The sequence below is a fragment of the Musca autumnalis genome, unplaced genomic scaffold, assembly GCF_047663935.1.
Source record: "Musca autumnalis isolate F117 unplaced genomic scaffold, ASM4766393v1 scaffold_2, whole genome shotgun sequence".
Classification (NCBI taxonomy): domain Eukaryota; kingdom Metazoa; phylum Arthropoda; class Insecta; order Diptera; family Muscidae; genus Musca; species Musca autumnalis.
Window position 1 is genome coordinate 246,201,448 of NW_027411755.1, and position 26,444 is coordinate 246,227,891.

Here is a 26,444-nt window from a genome sequence, read left to right on the forward strand (position 1 = left end):
CGGACGACGTAAACGTAGCGTCGAATGTGACCCCTAGAATTTTGGGGCAGTTGACATCTCACAGATGTCATCAGGGAAGGTCTCTGACGCCAAGATCTGCATACGTTACGGTCTCGATGCCATCTGTGGGCTGAATACATGAGATGTAGAGGTTAAACAGTTCCGGAGATATCACCACACCTTAGGGAACACCCTGTTTCAATCTACGGGGATTGGACTTCATGTTCCTGAACATATAATTGATTATCCTACGTTTCAGACGTGGCCGGAGGGTTGTCTGCTCAATGTCCTCAAACATCGTGGAATGGCTGACAGTATCAAAGACTTTTGATAAGTCAATGTCGATGTGCTGCTTACGGATTCCATGCTGATGATCGGCAACTGGATAGCTATTTCTGACGTTGGGGAGCACTAAGGCTTCAAGGGTCTTTTCTACGGGTGACAAAAGCGAAATCGGCCTGTACAATTCACTTTTGCTGGCATCCCTGCTTGGCTTCAGTAGCCGGACCACCCTACCCATTTTCCATTCCCGGCTCATCCAGCTGTTTCTGCATAACCATGGAGATGCCATAAGGACCCAACGCTTTGTATGAGTTAGCGTTCCTGATGGCATTCGCAACATCAACCATTGGCAGAAAAATATCTAATGTGACGTAGTACTCTTCTCTTCGCCCTTCGTACTCTTCTCGGTCCGCATTGACCGAGCAAAACGTAGAGCTATCAATCTTCACAACCAGCGCTGCCACATCTCCACATCCATCAAGACCAGACGGTTATGATGACCTACCAAAAACGGTTTAATGCTAGGCTTGTAACCTAAAATACAGCTACTTACCGGCGGGATGTATACGATCAGCAACTCTACCTCGGCAGTTCCTCACCTATGGCTACCCACATACATTCCGTGTCATTAGGGTGAAGCACAAGCGAAATAGGCTTATTTTGAATAGACTGGCACAATAGGAAAACTAATCCCCCACCTCCACTTCTGTTGCGATCCTTCCTAAGTACGTTGTAACCATCACCTGACCTGAAATGTGCAAAAAACCCCCTATGACACCGTGGGAGGTGGTTGGAGCGAAAGATAACTCTCGAACGGATCTGCCTATTCGGTCCAAAATTTGGCCTTAGTAATATTTTGTCCAAACATAGTTTAAGTTCGAAGATAAGTCATTTCGGTCCACTCCTTTAGGTACCTCCCTCACAAAAGTTAAAAAAATTTCGGAAAAATTCTGCGCACGATAACTCTTAAAGGGAGTTACCGATTTGGTCCATACTTTACACATCAAATATGGACTATATTTGTCCATTCCCTTCGGGTACCTTTCACACAAAATTCCGGATAAGTGCACTTTAAGACCTGCTCTCGAATCACTTTGATTTCTGTTGAAACAACTTGCACTCGCTGCCTCAATTACGACGGTAGAATTTTTTTCAGGGGAAAGTCCATTTCTGCTTTCTTCTATAATGGCTGGAGAGCACTATAACCCTCGAACTGATCAACCGATTTGATCCAAAATTTTGCCTTCGTCGTATTTTTTCCAAACTTTGTTTCAGTTCGAAGATCCACAACTTCCGATACTTCCCTCCAACATTAAAAAAAAATTTCGTCATATTTTTTCCAAACATAATTTCAGTTCGAAGATCCAGAATTCCCCTCCAACATTTAAAAAATTCACTAAAATGTTATACACGATATATCTTGAGCGGGGCAAACAATTTGGTCCAAACTTTGGATCTCCAAATATTCTGTCCAAATTTAGTTTAACTTCTAAATGGCCCATATCGGTTCTCTCCTTAGATTAATTCCCCCACAAAAGTTCAACATTTGTGTGTTGGGTCTGATCGAAGATCCTTTGGAAATGTTTGCCGATGCTGTTGGTTGTCGTCCTGTTTACAGCCATATTATGAAATGACTAGTGAGCGCGATATCTATCGAAAAGATATGACTCTCAAAATAAGATCCACTTCCATAATTGTCTATGTCAGCCCATTCTTTTAAGTGTCTCCTTCGCAACACTTTTGAACTTTAATCCGAATCCACATTTTTGTCGGCAGGTTAAAATGTCCAAAAAGGGCCACACAATTCTGAAAAGACAATAAATACATTCGATTTGTCCGTAGATAAAAGTTTCAATTCACATAGGCGAAGGGTATATCTATGTCGGCAAAGCCGACTGATATTTTTTTACTTGTTTTAATTAAGTTCACGACCTTCGCATGTCGGAAGTATGAAGTACGCCACGATCCTGACTCTACGAATCTAAAAACCGCCCTCGCAGACTGAAACTGGACCAGGCCTGAGGCGTGATTTTGATTGATTCGGTAATTAGAATTGACGCAACACTTTGCACACTTACCTCAACTTCTGAGGTAATTTTCTCCAGTCTTACAAGTGAAAAACTTAATGATGAGCAAGTCGTTCTTCCGAAAGGAGTTTATAATTCCCCACTTTCACATCTGAAGACTGATCTTCTTTCCAACTTCATGGAAGGATGTTATCATTCCACTTGGGATTTTAGCAACAGGTACAACTGTCAGTTTGCTGCCTTCCCAAAGCCAGCCATTGCCCTCTACTGCCTGAATAAGAAAATCTAGCAATTCCTCTATTTTATAACGAATGACTTTGGCTGCCAGGCCCTAACTCTGTCCACAACGTTCGAGAATTTTCCTTAGATGACTTTCAGCCAGCAACCAATGAGAATTGCTGATGTGCCCATTGGGTTCAGCCTTGTCGCCGACTGCTAGCCAGGTATCAGTTGGGACAATTCGTCACGCTGTATTGGCAACATGCTTTGGATTAGAAGAGCAGGGTTTCTGCGAAGAGCTGTGCTTCGCGTTATCCTTGCTCGCCTCCTCAGACGTACAAGGTTTCGACGCTTATGCACTGACTGAAGAAGTTTTGGTCTCTTCACTAGTGATGTTCTCAATAATGTTCTTCGTCACAGAGGCATACGACGCAGGCGAACGGAGCGAATGTGACAGTGTTAAGTTCTTCGCGGCATGAGGCTGTTCCTCGGATGATCTCATCTTCTTTCACAAACACTGTTTGTGATTTTCGATTAGTCAACTGAGTATTAGCGACCTTTAAAGTAGCGGACGCTGTTGCAGAACCATCATTGATCCGTCTGCTCGCGTTTGCACCTAAGTCGGATGATTTCCCTTTGTTCATCAACTGACTCAAGCCCATTAGTACTTTGCGGGTTTTTAGAGTTGATGTTGATCGGACGGACATGGCTAAATCAGCTCCAAATTATGTGAAACGGATTTTTTCAAACATACCATTACTTCGATAAGGACAATTTTCATCGTATCAAAGTGTATATACCCTCTTGAGCCTAAAGACAGGGGGAATAAAAAGGATTAAGATTAAAACACAAAATCTGACTTGTTCCAATCATTTGTTATGTTTATCTCCAACTCATCCAGGCAAAATAACAAGAGTTGCCATTTATTATAATTTCATTGTGTTTTACCTTTTTCCGTTCGTTTGACACAAGCAAGAACAAATGAGGACACTGTACATACATATATACCTACATATTCCATTGAGAGGAGGATGCGAAACAGGGAACAAAACAAAACGAAAGCTTGCTGCTGGGTGCTGTTATCAACCAAACCACCATTTAGCTAACAAGACCAACATAAAATAAACAATAGGCGCGGCGACCGGTATGTCATCTTTAACGACATTAAATGAGGACATAACAACAACTACAGCAGCACCATCAACGACAAAAATAAAAGGTTATTTTTATGACACAAACAAAAAAACAATCACCAGATTTATTATAAACAATTAATTTCCATTTAGATTCCCTGCTACAATTAAACGATGATTGCCTCGAATTGATATGCAAACGTTTAAACACCGTAGAACAGTTTATTATGTGGAAACTTCACTTACGCCTCGAACTAATTATTGAACATTTATGGTCTACGGGGAGTTTGTTGCACACTGTCCAGGTGGAAGATCAACAGGTTGCCCATTTAAGTGATAAAGAGTTCATGGAATTCATGCATATCATAAGTGAACATACGGTGAACTTATCACTGCATTACTTAAGGAAGTCACGATTTGAACAATTAATCACTTTGTGCTTTCCAAAAGTCACCATCCTAAAGTGTATCGATCCATTCGAACAGCATCGTAATCAGTCGGAACGTTATGGTCATGAGGCGTTACAAGTGCTACAGAATTGTTTTCCCAACATTCAAGAATTGGAATTGAAAGGTTATCATGTGCGCTATTGTCGCGATATTTTTGCCATTGGTGGCGGTAATTTAAAACGTTTGGAATTGAAAATTCTTTAATTAAGTGTTGAGAAAAAATTTATAGATTAAGATTTTTTATTATTAAATTATATTCTTCTTTCTTTTCTGTAAAGTAATTAAATTTATAGGAGATAATTGTCTTTAGGCGTTGTTTTAGTATGTAATGTATGTATGTAGGCATTAATTATTTGGTATTTACATGTGGTTATTTTATTTAATAAATATATGTTGTACTATCTACTAAGTTGTAAAGGTAAATTTCAGTACTCCATGTGGATTTGAGTCTTGTAGAGATTGTTTAAAGTCCAGATTAAGGAAACGATTGTTGTACATATAACGTGGATCCTAAAAAAGGAAAAAAAGCAAATACATATTAGTGTTGAGAATGAAACTTATTGCTCCAAACTTTCAACGGGAATTAAGGTTATAATTCATTATCTATGAAAAATCGTAGACTGACTATAATCTTGAAATCGAATAATTTGTCAGTCAAATGTGGGATTTATGGTTTACCGAGGACTAAATTGTTAGATAATAATCTGGTAGATAAGAAGATTTCAGCTTTGACATATTTTTCACTTTATGTGATTCATAGACTACTTTGTTTGGCGTAGGTGACGTAGGGGATGGAAGATACCAAGGAACGGTCCTGACCGGTTTTAACATGGCAAAGCCCAGGATTTATCTTGGTCCCTCTTTCATCCCAAGTGGACACTGACCTCCCCGTGGTGTCACCTGGGGAACTGCCTTTAACACCCGTTAAAGGTAGTGAGCTAACATGTGCCGCGCGTTCACCCATAAGAACGTTAAAAACTTGGGTTTGGGCGTCGGGTTAGTAACCCTCCCCTAGAAAAAACAGCCTACTATGAAAAAACGAAAGAAAAGAAAAACAAACCCCTCTAAAGTTGACGAACCCCGCAAACGTTTTAAGGACCATGATCTGCGAATCTGCACCTGGAATGTTCGCACTCTTTATAGAGAAGATGCAGTCTTCGCATTGGCAGACGTACTTGAAAAGTACAAGACCGATATTACTGCCATACAGGAAATACGATGGATTGGGAAAGGCGTCACAACAACACCTAAAGGTGACGCACTGTATTATAGCTGCCATGACGTAAAGCATGAGTTTGGTTGTGGATTCGTAGTTAGTCGGAGACTAAAACATCTTGTATCCAGCTTCACTCCAGTGAATGAAAGACTTGCTGCTATTCGAATAAAAGCTAAATTCTTCAACATCAGCTTTATTTGCGCTCATGCTCCCACTGAAGAAAAGGACGAACAGACCAAAGATATATTTTACGAGCGCTTAGAAGAAACATATGACCGTTGCCCTGCCCATGACATTAAAATCATTCTAGGCGATTTTAATGCCAAAATTGGAAAGGAGAATATCTTTGGCCCAACAGTCGGGAAATTCAGTCTCCACAGTGAAACATCTGACAATGGTATGAGACTGATAGACTTTGCAGCTGCAAAAAACATGGTAGTTAGCAGTACCAGATTTAATCATCTCGATATTCATAAGGGCACCTGGCTGTCTCCAGATCAGAAAACAAGAAACCAAATTGATCATGTTGTGATAGATGGAAGACATTCATCGAGCGTGTTGGATGTACGATCGTTCCGAGATGCAAACATATACTCGGACCACTACCTTGTTGCAGCAAAGGTACTCACCCGGTTAAGCGTTGCAAACGAAGTGCGAACAGACACAACACGGAAGTTGGACATCGGTAAGCTGCAATCACAACAGATAGTCACAGCATATTCCACTCAACTGGCCCAACTGCTTAATCAAAGCACTCCTCGTCCCGATAACATAACAACACAATGGCAAACTATTGCCCACTCCATGCAAACAGCCGCAAAATCCATACTTGGATTCCAGAGACCTCCACAAAGGAATTCATGGTATGACCAGGAGTGTCGTGCTGCTACCGAAGAAAAAAAAGGCGGCATATAGAGCTACTTTACAATCAGTAGGAACACGTAGCGCACGGGAGAGATATCGGGAGAAAAGGAGAGAAGAGAAACGTCTTTTCCGCAAGAAAAAGAGAGAAATGGAAAAGCGGGAGTGTGAAAAAATCGAGATGTACAGGAGCCAGAATGAAGTCCGAAAATTCTACCAAAGGGTGAAACATCAAACAGATGGCTTTGGTACAGGCACATCCTCCTGTAGAGACCAGCAAGGTAATCTGGTAACAGATGCAGATAGCGTGCTTAGGATATGGAAGGAACATTTCTCCAATCTGCTGGTATCCAATAGTAGCGAAAACGATGATACCACAGATCCAATCCCAGAAGATGGTATAGAATGTATACCGCCCGGCGAAGATGAGGTAAAAACAGCAATCAACCGGCTGAAGAATAATAAAGCAGCAGGAGCCGATGGCTTATCAGCCGAGCTGTTTAAAACCGGAGGCGACGCGCTGATAAGGTGTATGCATCATCTAGTTAGCACCATCTGGCAGGAAGAACGCGTACCCGACGATTGGAACCTGAGCATCCTATGTCCCGTCCACAAGAAAGGAGATAAGACTGTATGCTCCAACTATAGGGACATACGTCTTCTCCCTATTGCCTATAAGATAGTGTCAGGGATATTGTGCGAACGACTAAAGCCAATGGTCAACGAAATAATTGGACCATACCAATGTGGCTTTAGACCTGGCAAGTCCACCATTGACCAGATATTTACTCTGCGGCAAATCCTAGAGAAGACCCAAGATATGCAGATCGACACATATCACCTTTTTGTCGATTATAAAGCAGCATTCGACAGTCCCCCCCTCCGATCAAAGGTATTCCATGCAATGTCTGAATTCGGTATCCCCGCAAAGCTCATCCGGCTTTGTAAGATGACTTTAACTGATACTAGGTCCTCAGTTAAAATTGGAAAGAACCTCTCCGAAGAATTTTGTACCAAAAGAGGTTTCAGACAAGGAGACAGCCTTTCGTGTGACCTATTCAACATTTTGCTGGAAAAGGTTATACGAGAGGCAAACGTCAAAAGAAATGGCACAATTTACACCAATAGCCACATATTGCTTGCTTATGCTGATGACATAGACATCATGGGACGATCAGTAAAGGAAGTAACTGATACCTTTAGGAAGCAGAATTTGCGAAAGTGGGTCTGGCGGTAAACGGCGAAAAGACCAAATTGATGGTCCAACTGTGGAAGTTGGTACCTGCAATTTTGAAGTAGTTAAAGCCTTCGTCTACCTCGGCACAGCCATAAACACAACAAACAACATAAGTTGTGAAATAAGAAGAAGAATTGTATTGGCCAACAGATGCTACTATGGTTTAAGTAAGCAGTTTAAAAACAAAGCCACATCTCGTCAAACAAAAATAACACTATACAAAACGCTGATACTACCCGTGCTAATGTATGGCTCCGAAGCATGGGTACTTGTGCAAGCAGATTAGGCAGTGTTTGGTGTGTTAGAGAGGAAAATTCTTCGAAAGATCTACGGGCCGATTTGCGTTGACGGTGAATATCGACGTCGTATGAACCACGAGCTATATGAGCTATACAAAGGCATGAATATAGTTAAACGTATCGAGATGCAACGATTGCGTTGGCTAGGCCATATCATAAGAATGAGCGATGATGAACCCGCTAAAAAGGCGTATGAATACATGCCACATGGCAGTGCACGTAGATTCGGCAGGCCTAAGCTTCGATGGAGCATACAAGTGAATGATGAAATGAAAAGGCGCGGTATTCCAAAAAGTCAATCGAAAAACAGAGAGGAATGGAGATCTTTTCTTAGTTCGGTCTATGAAACAAATGTTCTGTAATGGGCCAACTAAGTAAGTAAGTACTTGTTTGGTTTGATAATCCATGAAAAAATATTCTTAAAAATCACCACTTGTTTGGTCCCTCAAAAAATATTTAAAAAAATCTCCACATGTTTTTTCCGATGGAGGCTCAAACAATGTTTCAAAATCCCCATTTAATGGTCTGATAGTCCCTCAGAAATATTCTTATTAATGCCCACTTGTTTGGTCTGATGATGCTTTCATAGATATTCTTAAAAATTCCCACTTGTTTGGTATGCTGATCCATCCCTTCATAGATATTCTTAAAAATCCCCACTTGCTTGGTCTGATAGTCCCCTCAAAAAATATTCTTAGAAATTCACACATGGTTCGTCTGATGGCCTGCCAAAAATGTTCTTAAAAATCCCCACATGTTTGTTCTAATTGTCCATCAAAAAATGTTCCTAAAAATACCCACCTCTTTGGTCCAATGGTTTCCCAAAAATATTCTTAAAAATCCCCACTTGTATGGTTAGATGGTCCCACAAAAATATTCTTAAAAATCCCCAATTGTTAAGTCTGATGTTCCTTCAAAAAATATTCTTAGAAGTCACAAATTCTTTGGTCTGATAGACCCTCAAAAAACATTCCTAAAAATCCCTACTTAGTTGGTCTGATAGTACCTCAAAAATTTTCCTAAAAATCCCCCCTTGTTTGGTCTGATGGCCTATAAGACCATTTGCTAGGTCTGATGGTCCCTCACAAAACGTTCTTAAAAATTCCCATTTCTTAGGTCTGATAGTCCCTCACAAATTATTCTTAAAATTCCCCACTTATTTGGTCTGCTGGAGGCTCAGAAACTATTCTATAAAATCCCCACTTGTTTGCTGTGGTGGTCCCCTCAAAAAATATTCCTAAAAATCCCCAAATTTTTGGTGTGATGGCCCCTTAAAAATCTTCACTTTTTGGTCTGATGCTCCCTCAAACAATATTGTTAAAACTCACCAAATGTTTGGTCTGATTGAGGCTCAAAAAATATTTTTAAAAATCCCCACTACTTTGGTCTTCTGGAGGCCCAAAAAAAATCTTAATAACCCCCACTGGTTTGGTTGAATGCCCATCAAAAGATTTTCTTCAAATCTACGCTTATGGTTCCACAAAAAATATTTTTAAAAATCGCCCCTTAAAAATATTCTTAAAAATCCCCAATATGTAGTTTTGTTTGATGGCCTCCATAAAATATTCGCTCGCTCGCTTAAAAAATTCTTAAAAATCCCCACTCGTTATTTGCCTCAAAAAAATATTCGTACAAATCATCACTTGTTAAGTCTGATGGCCCCTCAAAAAACATTTTTAAAATCCCCAACTATTTGGTCTGACGGTTCCTCCGTATTCTTAAAAACCCCAGTTGTTTGGTTTGAGGAAGGCTCAAAAAAATTAATAAAAATTCCAACCTGTTGGAATGTCTCCCAAAAAATTTCTGATGATTTCTGTCTGATGGTCCCTTGAAATATTCTTCAAAATCCCCAATATTTTTGATAGATGGCCTCCGTAAACTATTTTTTAAATATCCACTCTTGTTTGATCTGGTGGTCCCTAAAAAAAGATTCTTAAAAATCCCCACAGGTATGGTCTGATGCTCCCTGAAAAAAAGTCTTAAAAACCCGATTGTTTAATCTGATGGTCGCTCAAGAAAAAACATTATTAAAAATCCCCCTTGACTAGTCTGATGATCCCTCAACAAATTTTCTAAAAAATCCTCACTTGTTTGGTCTGATGGTTTCTCAACAAATATTCTTAAAAAAGCCCACATGTTTAGTCTGATGGTCCCTAAAAATATATTCTTAAAAATTCCCATTTGTTTTGTCTGATGCTCCCTTAAAAAACATGCTTATAAATCCCCACTTGTTTTGTCGGATGCTCCCCTAAAAAACATTCTTAATTTCCTCTCGTGTGTGGTCTGATGGTCCCTCCAAAAATATTCTTAAAAATTCCCAGTTGTTTGGCCAGCTGGTCCCTCAAAAAGACTCTTAAAAATCCTCATTTGCTAGGTCTCTTAAAATCCCCAATGTTTTGGTCTGATGGTCCCTCAAATAATATTGTTAAAAATCCCCAATTGTTTGGTCTGATTGAGGCTCAAAAAATATTTTTAAAAATCCCCACTTAGTTGGTCCTATGGAGGCACAAAAAAACCTTAAAATACCCCCTGCTTTGGTCGATGTCCATCAAGCAATTTTCTTCAAATCCCCACATATGTCCCTTAATAAATATTCTTAAAAATGGCCAAATATTCCGTCTGATGGTACTTAAAAATCCCCATTTGATGGCCGCTCACAAAACGTTCCTAAAAATTCCCATTTCTTAAGTCTGATGGACCCTCAAAAACATTTTTAAAAATCCCCACTAGAGCTTTCCATCAACTCAAGTGAAAGTAGTCAAATTAAAGTTAGGCCTTAATAAAGGATGATGTAGTAAACAGACCTGCTTGGAGCTCTACTCGGCACTACATTAGTACACATAAGTTAGCGAGGCTTTGAACAATTCTTGAAAATTTCTACAACTACAAAATCGACATTACTAAAATCCCATTACTTACCTCCAATATTGACTTATCAATAACGGTATCCTTGAGCCACATTTCCAGAGTTTGGGTTCGCCATTTCTGTTTCTTCATCATTTCCATGCAACGCCATATCACCGATTCGCCAATTCCTTTGCCACAACCTGTTAAATTTATTAACTTCAATTTACGGCAATTCTGGACAAAACTCAAGACACCACGATCACTTTCCAAATCACATGAGCACAAGTGGATCTCCTCCAAATCGGCAAACTGCTTACTTATCTGCACCAGCATATGGTCGCGTATACCTTCAATATCAAATCCATGACATTCATAAAAGGATAATTTTTTCAAAAATCTCATGTGATTTAGCTCACGAAAGAAACGCTCAAAATTGTGTAAAAGGCCATTAAATTTGAATGCCTCAATTTGTTTAAGATTTGTCCTTGATATCCTTTCCAAGACATCAAAGACGAAATTTTTGGAATAAATTGAAAGTTTCTTTAGGTGAGGCATACGCAAAATATCATTAATAATATCCGTGTCGAAGCACAAATGATAATCGGCAATTTTAATGTGTTCCAAAGTGGGACATTTCTTTAGCTCAATTAGATCGCAACAATTAATTTCATCACAGTCCTCCATTATGTCGAATTTACGTAGTTTGAGCTCCTGGAAAACTTCTTGGAAATTATCCGATTCCAGACACTGGCAATCATCCAGGGAGAGGTGTTTTAACGTTGCCAATTGAGATAGATATTTGCCTGTTATTTGACAGCTTCTCAGTTTTAGTACTTTTAATTTGGGAAATATTCTGGTCAATAGATTAAGATCCTCATCCAAAAACTGTTGTTGTTGGCGATCTCCTTGAAACTCGGCCAATTCTTCGCCAGCACTATCGCCTGCTGCTCCTCCTCCTTCACCCATCCAACTAAAGGATTCGGTGTTATTGAATATCTGGTCATTGAGTAGACGTAAATATTTGATATCACAATGGCGCATAAATAAACTTTGCATATGTGGTCCAACTTCTTGCATAAAACCGACAAATGTCGACTCATCAATATTCTCCAATAGTTCAGGATATATGGCTACATGATTTAGTTTGCAACGCCATTGGGACTGAACAATTTGTTTGAAGCGTGTGTGTAATTTGGATATTTGATACTGTTGCATTATATTGAGGCGTCTCACTATCATGCCCAGACAGTCATCATTTAAATCCAGTATGTGAGGTTTTCCTGCTCCAACTTGACAAATATCTGCATGAGAATGATACTTTAATTTACATTACATTAAAAACGCAATTGATTCTCACTTACCTTTGGACGTCACCATTTTTTATAGGTGAATATTTACGTCGTTTGTCTTCTAATTTCAAAAGAGGATTTCTAATTATTTCTTCCTTTGTTGTCCGTAATTTTGTTATTGTTTTGCTCGTTATTATTTTATTTACCTGAATTATTTTCTCTTTGATGATAACTACTCTCTCTCTCTCTCTCTCTCTCTCTTCAAAACAATCCCAAATCGACGACTGATACCGTAGTAAAGTAATTTTTGAGGGGGTAACTTTTATTTGTGTGTCCTTTTCTTCGTTTTAAGGACTATTTGAAATTAAAATTTATTTTAAAGATAAAATACACGCTACTAGTTGGTTTCCAGATCACAAAATGAAACGCGTATCCACCCCAAATATTCAAAATATTAGAACAAAACACAATAAATTAAACATAAACAAAGAAGAAAAATAAGCACAAAGGAGAAAACGTGAAACAGAAGTACTACCTAAACAAAAGGTGTATCTTGAATTGTTTTGGGAATGTGAGAACCCTGGTAATAATCCGTTAATTTTGAAAGAACTTTTTAAATTCGAATGTTTTTGTGCAGGGAAATTTAACAGAGTTCTTTTAATGGCATAACATTTTAAGAAGTGGCGAGCATGGCGAAGTTTGTAATTTCATCAGATTGAAGAGGAATAAAAAGTACGATGTAGTTTTAAATTGATTTGAAATGAATGGTAAACATCTTTCAAATTTGAATCGTTTTTCTTTAAAGCCTTTACCTAATTAACTGCGTGTTGCGTGTGCGTTCAAAAGTACAAAAACAAAATACATGTATTTGTTGTTGTTTTCAATTTAAAATACATGTATTTTGTTTTTGTATTTTTGAACGCACGCGCAACGCGCAGTTAATAAGGTAAAAGCTTTATTTTGAATATTTCTGTTTTGCAGTTGTTTAAAAATAAAATTTAATTATTAAAATGAATTGGGATCAAAATAATCCAAAATCGAGGTAATGGTGGCCCCCGGGTTGGTACGTACTAAAGAGAGTTGTACATCGCGGACTTATTCTCCAGTTCTTTGGTATGAAATGTATAAACACAGCGGGGCTTAGCTATTCATTGCTTATCGCTGTTTCAATTGGAACTCTATGTCAGAAGGGGAAGGCCAGAACCTCGATGGAAAGCTTAAATTATAGTATTCAAATCGCAGCTTGGCCGCAGTTGAGAGTAGCGAGGTAAACCAAGTTGCTTGGAAAGTCTATTCAACCTTCCGTTTTAATCAGAGATGTTATATTACAGAAATCAAACATGAAGGTAAGCAACAAGATTAACCTCAAACTAATTCTGGAACTTTTAATTGTTTTTCTAAACTAAACACTACAGGTTAATCATATTCCATTCGATTATTGCAACAATTTGATATAGGATTTATGGATTGAAGATCACATATTGAAATTGCTAACATGCCTGTAGTGTACACTAAATTCTCAAATCGAATTCCAGTTAAGAAAACATCAAATGAAATTTCTATAGGATTGTTAAACACACCTCATTGTAGTGATGTCCTACATTACCTGAGTATTTAGGCCGTGTGAAACGTATTTAAAAGTGGTATCACTATGGTCGATGCACATAATTCACTGACTTACTTACTTACTAACTTAGTTGGTCCATAGACCGAACTAAGAAAGATCTCCATTCCTCTCTATTTTTCGCTTGACTTTTTGGAATACCGCGCCTTTTCATTTCTTCATCCACTTGTATGCTCCATCGAAGCTTAGGCCTGCCGATTCTGCGTGCACCGTCATGTGGCATGTATTCATACGCCTTTTTAGCGGGTTCATCATCGCTCATTCTTATGATATGGCCTAGCCAACGCAATCGTTGCATCTCGATACGTTTAACTATATTCATGTCTTTGTATAGCTTATATAGCTCGTGGTTCATACGACGTCGATATTCACCGTCAACGCATATCGGCCCGTAGATCTTTCGAAAAAATTTCCACTCAAACACACCAAACACTGCCTTATCTGCTTGCGCAAGTACCCATGCTTCGGAGCCATACATTAGCACGAGTAGTATCAGCGTTTTGTATAGTGTTATTTTTGTTTGACGAGATGTGGCTTTGTTTTTAAACTGCTTACTTAAACCAAAGTAGCATCTGTTGGCCAATACAATTCTTCTTCTTATTTCACAACTGATGTTGTTTGTTGTGTTTATGGCAGTGCCGTGGTAGACGAAGTCTTTAACTACCTCAAAATTGTAGGTACCAACTTCCACAGTTGGTCCGAGCTCTATGGACGCTTTGCGCGTCGACACCTTCAATTTGGTCTTTTCGCCGTTTACCGCCAGACCCACTTTCGCAGATTCTGCTTCGAACTTCCTAAAGGTATCAGTTACTTCCTTTACTGATCGTCCCATGATGTCTATATCATCAGCATAAGCAAATAACATGTGGCCATTGGTGTAGATTGTGCCACTTCTTTTGACGTTTGCCTCTCGAATAACCTTTTCCAGCAGGATTTTGAAGAGATCACACAAGAGGCTGTCTCCTTGCCTGAAACCTCTTTTGGTACAAAATTCTTCGGAGAGGATCTTTCCTATTTTAACTGAGGATCTCGTGTCAGTTAAAGTCATTTTACTAAGCCGAATGAGCTTTGCGGCGATACCAAATTCAGACATGGCCTGGAATACCTTTGAACGTAGTGGGCTGTCGAAGGCTGCTTTATAATCGACAAAAAGGTGGTAGGTGTCGATCTGCATCTCTTGGGTCTTCTCCAGGATTTGCCGCAGGGTAAATATCGCACAATATCCCTGACACGATCTTGTAGGCAATAGGGAGAAGACTTATGCCCCTATAGTTGGAGCATACAGTCTTATCTCCTTTCTTGTGGACGGGACATAGGATGCTCAGGTTCCAATCGTCGGGTACGCGTTCTTCCTGCCAGATGGTGCTAACTAGCTGATGCATACGCCTTATCAGCGCGTCGCCTCCGGTTTTAAACAGCTCGGCTGGTAAGCCATCGGCTCCTGCTGCTTTATTATTCTTCAGCCGGTTGATTGCTATTTTTACCTCATCTTGGCCGGGCGGTATACATTCTATACCATCTTCTGGGATTGGATCTGTGGTATCATCGTCTTCGCTACTATTGGATACCAGCAGATTGGAGAAATGTTCCTTCCATATCCTGAGCACACTATCTGTATCAGTTACCAAATTACCTTGCTGGTCTCTACAGGAGGATGTGTCTGTACCAAAGCCATCTGTTTGATGTTTCACTCTTTGGTAGAATTTCGGACTTCATTTTGGCTCCTGCACATCACGATTTTTTCACACTCCCGCTTTTCCATTTCTCTCTTTTTCTTGCGGAAAAGACGTTTCTCTTCTCTCCTTTTCTCCCGATATCTCTCTCGTGCGCTACGTGTTGCTACTGATTGTAAAGTAGCTCTATATGCCGCATTTTGCTCTTCGGTAGTAGCACGACACTCCTGGTCATACCATAAATTCCTTTGTGGAGGTCTCTGGAATCCAAGTATGTATTTTGCGGCTGTTTGCATGGATTGGGCAATATTTTGCCATTGTGTTGTTATGTTATCGGGACAAGGAGTGTTCTCATTAAGCAATTGGGCTAGTTGAGTGGAATATGCTGTGGCTATCTGTTGTGTTTGCAGCCTATCGATGTCCAACTTCCGCGTTGTGTCTGTTCGTGCTTTATTTGCAACGTTTAGACGGATACGTACCTTTGCTGCAACGAGGTAGTGGTCTGAATCAATGTTTGCGCCTCGGAACGATCGTACATCCAACACGCTGGATGAATGTCTTCCATCTATTACAACATGATCAATTTGGTTTCTTGTTTTCTGATCTGGAGACAGCCAGGTGCCCTTATGAATACCGAGATGATTAAATCTGGTACTGCTAACTACCATGTTTTTTGCAGCTGCAAAGTCTATCAGCCTCATACCATTGTCAGATGTTTCACTGTGGGGACTGAATTTCCCGACTGTTGGGCCAAAGATATTCTCCTTTCCAATTTTGGCATTAAAATAGCCTATAATGATTTTAATGTCATGGGCAGGGCAACGGTCATATGTTTCTGCTAAGCGCTCGTAAAATATATCTTTGGTCTGTTCGTCCTTTTCTTCAGTGGGAGCATGAGCGCAAATTAATCTGATGTTGAAGAATTTAGCTTTTATTCGAATAGCAGCAAGTCTTTCATTCACTGGGGTGAAGCTGGATACCAGATGTTTTAGTCTCCGACTAACTACGAATCCGCAACCAAACCCATGCTTTACGTCATGGCAGCTATAATACAGTGCGCCACCTTTAGGTGTTGTTGTGACGCCTTTCCCAATCCATCGTATTTCCTGTATGGCAGTAATATCGGCCTTGTACCTTTCAAGTACGTCTGCCAATGCGAAGACTGCACCTTCTCTATAAAGAGTGCGAACATTCCAGGTGCAGATTCGCAGATCATGGTCCTTAAAACGTTTGCGGGGTTCGTCAACTTTAGAGGGGTTTGCTTTTCCTTTCTTTCGTTTTTTCATAGTAGGCTGTTTTTTCTAGGGGAAAAATCCTAAAAAATGAATCGAGCTATATTTAGAATCGAGCACTTGTTGCTATGAAAGACGTTTCCGCATTTGACTTGCGGGATCTTCGTTATTGTAAAACAATTCTTGAAGGTTAGGTTAGGTTGGCTATTGAGGGATGAGATGTTTGAATAGTTAGGAGAGGAGAGTGAGTGAGAGATAGTGAAAAACAAGAGGGAAGGATGGAGAGAACAAATAAGAAAAGAGAAAGTATTAGGTAGTTTATAGGAAAGAGAAAGTTAGTCTAGAAAAAGATTTCTAGATTATTCAAGTCTGTACTGACCCGCCCATAGCCATTTAAGGCTCTTACAATATGTAGAGAAGAAAGAGAGTCAATCACATATACACCAAATAGTCTATGCCAGTCTAGGGCATCGACAAAGAAGGTGCTCGAATGTCTCCGTTTCCTCTTCATCCTCACATAACCTACAATTATCAATGTTGTTTTCATCCCACTTACAAGTCATGGATCTTATGCTACAGTGGCAACTCTGATTTCTGGCTTACGCAGTGAGAGAAGTTATGCCGTTCTACGCCCTGAAATTGCCGCCAGATTAACTACGATACCTTACAACCAGGTACTTCCTGCCAATTTCTTACGGTTTTCTCTGCGTAGAACTGGCTGAGTTTGCTGAGGAAGAAGCAAAGCGGTGGCTTGACATAGTCCTCTACCATGAGGTTCGAAGACTGAGAGCCTCGCCTTGCTAGTTTATCAACAATCTCATTCCCCTCAACATTGCAGTGTCCTGGTACCCAACAAAGGTTGACGCGTAGGTGGCATGTTTTTAAGATGGTTTTTAAGTATAAGACCCTAGCGCCTTAAGAGCAGCCTGACTATCCACATAGACTGTGACTGTCCTGCTTGCGTTGTCCGTCATTCCTACCACTAATTCTAGGGCTTTCATTACTGCACAGACCTCCGCCTGAAAAACACTGCAATTTGTACTAAGCTTAAACGAGCGTTTGATATTTAGCTCTTCGCAGTACACCCCCGCTCCAGTACCTTCATCCATCAGTAAAGATGGGAAGGCTATCGGGTAGTGGCCTGCCCTGCTCCAATTTACTCCTGTCAGGGATTATTACATTCGCTACATCAGATTCCAGTGAAGGCGAAATGTAGTCAGTTTCATTCCTCCCGTTGCTTAATTCGATCTGACTGCTTAACTGTTGTAAAATGCTAGCATGTCCAGACCCCGAAGAACGCCACAGGTTGAGCTCCTTGAGCCTCAGGGCACTACGGGATGCTAGATATTGATCTGAGATATCAAGGGGTTGAATGTTCAATACCGCATTCAGTGTTGCCTGTGGGGTGCTCTTTACTGCTCCAGTGATAAGAATTGAAGCAGATCTCTGCACAGAAACTAACCTGGAAAAATTGGACCTATTGCTCAGGGCCTGCCACCAAACAAGACATCGATAGGTCAGAATGGGGCAGACAACTGTCTTATACAGCCAGTTTACCACATGAGTTGTCAGATCCCAACTTTTTCCTATGGAGTTCTTACATGAGTAGAGTGCAATTAGACGTCTCTTGGTACGTTCCTCTGTGTTCCTTTTCCATCTAAGCCGATGGTCAAGGATCACTCACAGGTACTTCGCCTCAGTGGAGAGATTTAGTTGCACACCATCCAGTGTTGGGGGTACGAACTCAACGGTTTTTCTTTTCCTAGTGAATAGTACCAACTCAGTTTTTAACGGATTCACACCCAGGCCATTGGTATGAGCCCATCTAGAGAGTTTGACAAGTGCCCCTTGCATCAGTTCAGACAACGTAGACAGACATTTCCCGCTAATCAGGATAACTACGTCATCCGCATAAGCGACTACCTTAGTTCCCAGTCTGTTGAATTCCATGAGTATCCCATTTATCACCAGTAGCCAAAGTAGGTGGGATAGGACTCCCCCCTGAGAAGTGCCTCTAGTGACATATCTCCTAATAGAGCTCTCGCCAATATTATAATTGATAAGCATGCTATCAATCCAGTCTATTCGGATAGAGGTAATTCTAGAGGAGAATGAATGGAGCTTCATGTTGTGAAAGGCCCGCTCTATATCCAGAAAGACAGCCAGGGTGAAATTCGATTCATCCAGATTTTTCTCTATATACCCTACGACTCTATGTAGCGCTGTTTCTGTTGATTTCCCTTAAATATATGCATGTTGTGAGTTGCTTATAAGGTCTTGGCTGAAGAAAGTTCTAATTTCTGAATCTAACAACCTTTCCAAAGTCTTTAAGAGAAAGTAGGAAAGACTAATCGGCCTGTAGTCTTTCGGTAGCGAGTGACTTGGTTTCCCAGCTTTGGGAATGTAGGTCACTGTTACCTCTTTCCACAGCGCCAGTATGTGCGATAGTAGTAGACAAGCCCTAAAAATCTTCTGAAGAACGGTTGTCAGGACAGTCGGTGCGTTCTGAAGCATCGCTGGTATGATACCATCAGGTCCAGGAGACATATATGGCTGAAAAGAACTTATCGCCCATGAGATTTTGTGGTAGCTTACTAATCTGTCAACAAAAGCCACCTCCCCTGTAGTGCGGGTCCTTCTTGTGTCCACGCCAGGTGTACTCGAGCTAGCATCCCAACTTCCAGGGATATGTGTTCCTGTCAACAGGTCTAGAGTCTCTAGAGCGGAATTAGTCCAGGTACCATTATCCCGTTTGATGCTTCCAAAGGGTTTTGGGTCCTACGAGATCACCTTACGGAACCTCGCTGCTGCATTAACCCCCTCTATAGATTCACTAAAACTGTTTCACGAATTTCTCTTAGCTTTCCTGATTATTTATCTGTATAGATTCCAATCGGTATCAGCTTTGGTGCTGTTAGCTTTATTATATGCTTTCCTGCTGTTTTACCTATGTTTGGATAGCTCTTTGCTCCACCAAACTTGAGTTCTCCTACCAGGATAAGGTAATGGGCAAGACTTTTCATAGCTGCCCTGGAGGACACGCGAAAGGTATTCAACTTGGCCATTGATTTCCCCCGTTGTACGTGGTTCAGAGAATTCGCACAACTTCGAGGAAACAAGGGAGTTGTAGTTTTCCCAGTTTTCCCTCCCTGGATTTCTATGATGCAGTTGCTTTATCTCCATAACGTACTTGAAAGTGTATCGCTCTGTGATCTGAAAATGAACACTCCTCCGATACCCTCCAGTCCACTATGGTTGTATATTCCATATTTGCAAGGGTTAAGTCTATGACCTCTTCCCTTACCCTATTTTGGAAGGTGGCAGTGTTACCCCTATTACATACTCGTAGATTATTAGCTAAAATAAAATCGAATATGGGCTGACCTCTCGCATTGGTGTCTCTGCCTCCCCAGTGGAAATGGTGAGTATTTGCATCACAGCGCTTTACTAATCTGCAATTGCCTGTCATCTCCGCATGTAGACCGAGGCTAGTACTACAGCCCTACCGGTATCTTCGTCTAGTCTCACTACAGTCGTATCGCCATCACTGTAATTGTAGAGTTGAATAAGATTTTTCTTAGCTACAATACAGGTTCTTACCTTTTCCCCATTATTCGTAGAAAATAGGGAGAAATGCTTATAGTTTAGTCCAGAAACCCTATTTTTATATAAATAGGGTTCCTGGACCAAAGCGATATCTATTTCAGAGTCTGTGAGGGAGAGAAGGAGTTCGGCAGCCGCGGCCTTACAGTGATGCAGATTAATTTGCACCACTCGCAGGCCATGCTGCCGAACTACTTTACTGCGACTTCGAGATCCGGAACCGAAGTCCAACAGATCCGAAGAACAGCACTCCCTCACAGTCTCTAATATATTCCGCACTCTCGCTATCAATGGTAAATCGCATTACCATGCCGTCTCCTTCTTTAAAGAAGTTGAGCAGCCTCCAACTTTCGATGAAGAGACCTCTATTCTGCTTCTTTATCATCTTCATCACCTCCTCCGCATCAAACTCAGGAGGAGGCACCCCTGTTGTGGCTACAATCCTCCTGGGTATCTCATCCGCAGAAACCGCGGCCAGCCTGCAGTCGTCCCAGAGTTCACTAGATGGCTGTGGGGGTATCAGACCTAGGTCGGCTTTGCTGGCCTTCCCCGGTTGAGCCCTTTCTGCCTTCTTTTGACCGGTCCCCTGTGCGCACGAGTCCATGTGGTTGCTCGGTCGACGATCCACCACCCGCTTAGCAACAGGATGCGAATCTTCAGAAGACGTAACCCTCTTAACGCATTCCTGCGCAGATGTCTTCGAATGTCCGTCCTGTTTTGAGGTCGATGGTCCATTTCCAACCACTGCCCATGTCTCTTCACAGTGTCAGCACTGCTCTTAACTCCAGAAGAGTGAGGTCCCTCAGGTGCAGACGACTTTACAGTGGTCTGTTGCACAATCGTCGCCCCTGATCGATCTTCACCCTTCTTTACCCCGGCAGGTCCGGTAGCAGCCACCGACGAGACAGTCGATATATGCGGTACCTTTAGCGGCTGTCTCGCTTGTGGCTGCAACTTTCCCTGCGCCAACTTCGAAACGGGAGGTATCACACCAGTGTTTCCCTTACGTTCCGTCGTCTTTGGGGCCAATGGAGCCGAGCTGGCCGATCCTACCGCGGTCATCAAAGATGTCCGCAAAGGACTCGAGCAGTTCGACAACATTGGATTTATTAGTTTCCCTGTAGAGGTTGCCTTTGTCACAGCCGCTGGGCTGGCAACTGCAACCTTTACAGGGGTCGGAATTTGGTAGATTGGAAGGAAGATATTCTCAATGTGAGGGTATTTGCCAATAAATCTTTGGCAGTAGAAGATGGCTCTACGGTAATTGTACCTATCCTTCTTCTGCCTGGCTCTATTTAACTTGGATGACGGGGACATGGGGGTGGTGGTCATTTCCTCCTCCACGGCCTCTTCCGCCAAGGCATCTTGCCTGTACAAAGAGGGCATGTCGGATTCGACCGACGCTTCATCCCCTTAGGGAGTGGTATACTCAACCGCGAGGTTGGAGTTCTCCAGGGCACTAGGGCGAGCCTCTTTGGAAGAATGGAATAATTGTAATTTCCATCTCATCTTCCTCCCAGTTCTCCCAGTCCCCTGGAGGAGGGCTCTCCTGGCTGAGTCGAAGGATATCACTGTCCTCCAGGAGATCGAGCAATACCCTGCTCTGTTGGTGGATGGCGTCACTTACTCCGTCCAATGTCAATGAGCTGTCGTCCTCGCCCATTGGGTCGTTCTCACACAAGGTGCCTCGTTGTACTTTTTCATAGCAGTGGTCGGTATCGAGAGTGTATTAGGGTTGGGGTTTTTAAAAGTTTTCAAATTATCATCCATAAGAGAGAAGTGTAATGGGGGATCTGAGAACAATCATGGCATAGCCTGGACAAAGAGAGAAACTATATACTTAAGCCCTCATATCGCTCCAAGATTGTTATTCCCGATGAGGGAACAACAACAACAATTCTTGATATAAGCGTGCTGGCTTTCTTTGACTTGGTTTCCGAGCTTCGTGAATATACTCCCATTCATATTTATGTCACCTTTACATCTTTTACGAATGAAAGCCACAACTAGGTCACACAGTTCTGCTTGAGAATTCTTAAAGCAGGGCCCTTATATTTTGTGACACTGCTGGTATTATGTAATCTGAGCCCGGAGATTTATAAGGCTGAAAGATATTAACTGACCTTATAAATCCTATCGTCCTCTTTAGTACGGTGTTGTATGTGATAGTTCCGCTAGAGCCTCCAGTCGCAATTGGGTCAACTGGAAGGCGCTAGTGTGGTTAGGGAACCCTACTAGAAGTTTTTATCTAGTATCGCTGGTTCCGTGTGCCTTAAAGGGGGTTGTTTTTGTTGCAACAGTATTTGATATGTTTGTATGCTCGTTTTTCTGCTTCATATGGCTGCTTTCATAGGATGTAACCATCAATCTACTGGAGTTGAGTTGAGTAGGTTTGGCAGATATTTTGCACGGTGTCATCGATCCTTGCCCTGTAGGAATTTAGACGGCTGCACCATCCCGAGCATAGTTGAGCCAAAACTACTCTGGTTTGTCGTGGCAGCTAACGCTCTGCAATAGATGGGGAATGTTTTCCGAGGATCGCCTTTACACGATTGTTGTTTATGGCATCTGCGATAGACTTGTTGATCTAGGGGTTCTCTCTTGTAACGTTGGACCTCTCTTTCTAGATCATGAACATCCCTACTAATATGCCTGGGTGGGGGTCCTATCCACCATATGGTGATTAGGCTGACTCTCACGGTAACACCCGAGCAAATACTACAACGAAAGCATGTCGTTGTGTACTGTACTGGAAGAATCTTTGTCTTCTCATGTAGATGGTCCACTGAAGACATAAGGAGGCACCCTGTTGCAGTTCTCAGGGTGGCATTCTGACAGGTTTCTTGTCCCTGAATTCCACGTACGACTGGCGTCCAAACATATAATTGATTATCCAACGTTTCAGACATGGCCGGAGGGTTGTCTACTCGATGCCCTCAAACAGCGTGGAGTGCTTGGCAATATCAACGGCTTTTGATAAGTCAAGCGTCATCATCACTGTTCTATCATACGGCTTGGTATGGTTGAGTTCTCGACTAATATATGTGGAGATGGCGTGTAGCGCTGTTGTCGTGCTGTGCTGCTTACGGAACCAATGCTGAAGATCGGCAACTGGATAGCTATTTCTGACGCTGGGGAGGTCATTGATACGGGCGAGAAAAGCGAAATCGGTTTGTAGGTCATTGCTACGGGCGAGAAAAGCGAAATCGGTCTGTACGATCCAATTTTGCTGGCATCCATGCCTGGCTTCAGTAGTGGGAGCACCCTGTTCTTTTTCCAGACTTCGGGAACGATGTGGGTGGCTAGCGACAGGTTTAGAACTTTAGTGAGATACTCCCGAACTCCCGGCACATCCAGCTGTTTCAGTATTACCATGGAGATTCCATCAGAGTCAATCGCTTTGGATGATTTAGCGATCCTGATGACATTCGCAAGATCATCCATTGTAAATTGTGGTGGTTCATCCTTGACAGAAAGAGATCTAATGAGACGTAGTGCTTTTCTCTTCGCCTGTCACGTGCTCAACAAACCGTCGATTGAAATAACTTGCACACCTCTTCAGATCAGTCAACGTAACGTCGCCAAATGTAACTGAGATCCTATCTTCCTTTATTCCTGGGTTCGAGAGTGACTTAACCGTTGTCCACAATTCACTTATTCCGGCTAACATGTTGCAACTCTTCAGATGATTTTATGCTCACTGTCAGCTCCCTGTCACTGGGGTTGGAACGACGAAGCTGAACACGCTCATTTGCTAATCCCATCGATGGGAAATTACTTCCGGTATTCAACCAGCAGGTAAATGGCGAGCGGCTTCAGCAGTGATGATATCTCGGAACGTCCTTTCTGCCATGCTCGTCTAGTGTTGAGACCGCCATGTCATGTAGAACTCGCAATATCCATACAACCGAGTAAGTAGTTGCTAATAGGAGGTTCAAAGTGGAAGATATCAAAGGGATGGAAGATACCAAGGAACGGTCCTGACCGGCTTTAACATGGCAAAGCCCAGAATTTATCTTGGTCCCTCTTTCATCTCAAGTGGACACTTACCTCCCCGTGGTGTCACCTGGGGAACTGCCTTTAACACCCGTTACAGGTAGTGAGCTAACATGTGCCGCGCGTTCACCCATAAGAACGTTAAAAACTTGGGTTTGGGCGTCGGGTTAGTAACCCTCCTCTAGAAAAAACAGCCTACTATGAAAAAACGAAAGAAAAGAAAAACAAACCCCTCTAAAGTTGACGAACCCCGCAAACGTTTTAAGGACCATGATCTGCGAATCTGCGCCTGGAATGTTCGCACTCTTTATAGAGAAGGTGCAGTCTTCGCATTGGCAGACGTACTTGAAAAGTACAAGGCCGATATTACTGCCATACAGGAAATACGATGGATTGGGAAAGGCGTCACAATAACACCTAAAGGTGACGCACTGTATTATAGCTGCCATGACGTAAAGCATGAGTTTGGTTGCGGATTCGTAGTTAGTCGGAGACTAAAACATCTGGTATCCAGCTTCACCCCAGTGAATGAAAGACTTGCTGCAATTCGAATAAAAGCTATATTCTTCAACATCAGCTTTATTTGCGCTCATGCTCCCACTGAAGAAAAGGACAAAGAGACCAAAGATATATTTTACGAGCGCTTAGAAGAAACATATGACCGTTGCCCTGCCCATGACATTAAAATCATTCTAGGCGATTTTAATGCCAAAATTGGAAAGGAGAATATCTTTGGCGCAACAGTCGCGGAATTCAGTGTCCACAGTGAAACATCTGACAATGGTATGAGGCTGATAGACTTTGCAGCTGTAAAAAACATGGTAGTTAGCAGTACCAGATTTAATCATCTCGATATTCATAAGGGCACCTGGCTGTCTCCAGATCAAAGAACAAGTAATGAAATTGATCATGATGTGATAGATGGAAGACATTCATCCAGCGTGTTGGATGTACGATCGTTCCGAGGCGCAAACATTGATTCGGACCACTACCTTGTTGCAGCAAAGGTACGCACCCGCTTAAACGTAGCAAACAAAGTACGAACAGACACAACACGAAAGTTAGACATCGGTAAGCTGCAATCACAACAGATAGCCACAGCATATTCCACTCAACTAGCCCAATTGCTTAATCAAAGCACTCCTCATCCCGATAACATATCAGCGCAATGGCAAAGCATTGCCCACTCCATGCAAACAGCCGCAAAATCCATACTTGGATACCAGAGGCCTCCACCAAGCATTCCATGGTATGATTAGGAGTGTCGTGCTGCTATCGAAGAGAAAAATGCGGCATATAGAGCTACTTTACAATCAGTAGCAACGCGTAGCGCACGAGAGATATATCGGGAGAAAAGGAGAGAAGAGAAACGTCATTTCCGCAGGAAAAAGAGAGAAATGGAAAAGCGGGAGTGTGAAAAAAATCGAGATGTACAGGAGCCAGAATGAAGTCCGAAAATTCTACCAAAGAGTGAAACATCAAACAGATGGCTTTGGTACAGGCACATCCTCCTGTAGAGACCAGCAAGGTAATCTGGTAACAACAGATAGCGTGCTCAGGATATGGAAGGAACATTTCTCCAATCTGCTGGTATCCAATAGTAGCGAAGACGATGATGCCACAGATCCAATCCCAGAAGATGGTATAGAATGTATACCGCCCAGCCAAGATGAAAACAGCAATCAACCGGCTGAAGAATAATAAAGCAGCAGGAGCCGATGGCTTACCAGCCGAGCTGCTTAAAACCGGAGACGATGCGCTGATAAGGTGTATGCATCAGCTAGTTAGCACCATCTGGCAGGAAGAACGCGTACCCGACGATTGGAACCTGAGCATCCTATGTCCCGTCCACAAGAAAGGAGATAAGACCATATGCTCTAACTATTGCCTATAATATAGTGTCAGGGATATTGTGCGAACGACTAAAGCCAATGGTCAACGAAATAATTGGACCATACCAATGTGGCTTTAGACCTGGCAAGTCCACCATTGACCAGATATTTGCCCTGCGGCAAATCCTAGAGAAGACCCAAGAGATGCAGATCGACACATTTCAACTTTTGTCGATTATAAAGCAGCATTCGACAGTCCCCTCCGATCAAAGGTATTCCATGTAATGTCTGAATTTGGTATCCCCGCAAAGCTCATCCGGCTTTGTAAGATGACTTTAACTGACACGAGGTCCTCAGTTAAAATAGGAAAGAACCTCTCCGAAGAGTTTGGTACCAAAAGAGGTTTCAGACATGGAGACAGCCTTTCGTGTGGTAATACGAGATGCAAATGTCAAAAGAAATGGCACAATTTACACGAATAGCCACATGTTATTTGCCTATGCTGATGACATAGACATCATGGGACGATCAGTAAAGAAAGTAACTGACACCTTTAGGAAGGTCGAAGCAGAATCTGCGAAAGTTGGTCTGGTGGTAAACGGTGAGAAGACCAAGTTGATGGTGT

General features: G+C 41.9%; 2 protein-coding genes across 5 annotated transcripts in view; one reads left to right on the forward strand and one right to left on the reverse strand.

Moving 5' to 3' along the window:
* The window catches only part of LOC141395437 (uncharacterized), a 32,194-nt gene extending 27,880 nt beyond the window's left edge, over positions 1 to 4,314 (forward strand). The window contains exons 2-3 of one of the 2 annotated variants that reach the window (XM_073971293.1): positions 3,501 to 3,747; positions 3,815 to 4,314. In XM_073971293.1, coding sequence (XP_073827394.1) covers positions 3,675 to 3,747; positions 3,815 to 4,314 — 573 coding nt within the window. In that variant the 5' untranslated portion in view covers positions 3,501 to 3,674. Of the gene's footprint in view, positions 1 to 3,490; positions 3,748 to 3,814 lie in introns of those variants that run through there. The other variant, XM_073971294.1, reaches the window with a different exon arrangement.
* Positions 4,315 to 12,320, reverse strand: LOC141395436 (uncharacterized). 3 transcript variants are annotated; one of them, XM_073971290.1, is made up of 4 exons: positions 12,066 to 12,320; positions 11,932 to 11,980; positions 10,643 to 11,871; positions 4,315 to 4,620 (listed from the first exon to the last, which is right to left on the reverse strand). In XM_073971290.1, the coding sequence occupies exons 2-4, from the start codon at positions 11,945 to 11,947 to the stop codon at positions 4,516 to 4,518; spliced, it is 1,350 nt and encodes a 449-aa protein (XP_073827391.1). In that variant the 5' UTR covers positions 11,948 to 11,980; positions 12,066 to 12,320; the 3' UTR covers positions 4,315 to 4,515. The 3 variants fall into 3 exon arrangements, with proteins under 3 accessions (XP_073827391.1, XP_073827393.1, XP_073827392.1); XM_073971292.1 differs by having other exon boundaries at positions 11,932 to 11,977; positions 12,066 to 12,304; XM_073971291.1 differs by having other exon boundaries at positions 11,932 to 12,000; positions 12,066 to 12,304.
* Positions 12,321 to 26,444: the final 14,124 nt, after the last annotated feature.

Bases quoted from the DNA above. Each gene is read 5' to 3' on its own strand.
- LOC141395436 (XM_073971290.1), bottom strand. The intron at 4,621-10,642 runs GTAAGTAATGGG...TTCCTTTTTTAG, and splicing joins TTGATAAGTCAATATTGGAG to GATCCACGTTATATGTACAA.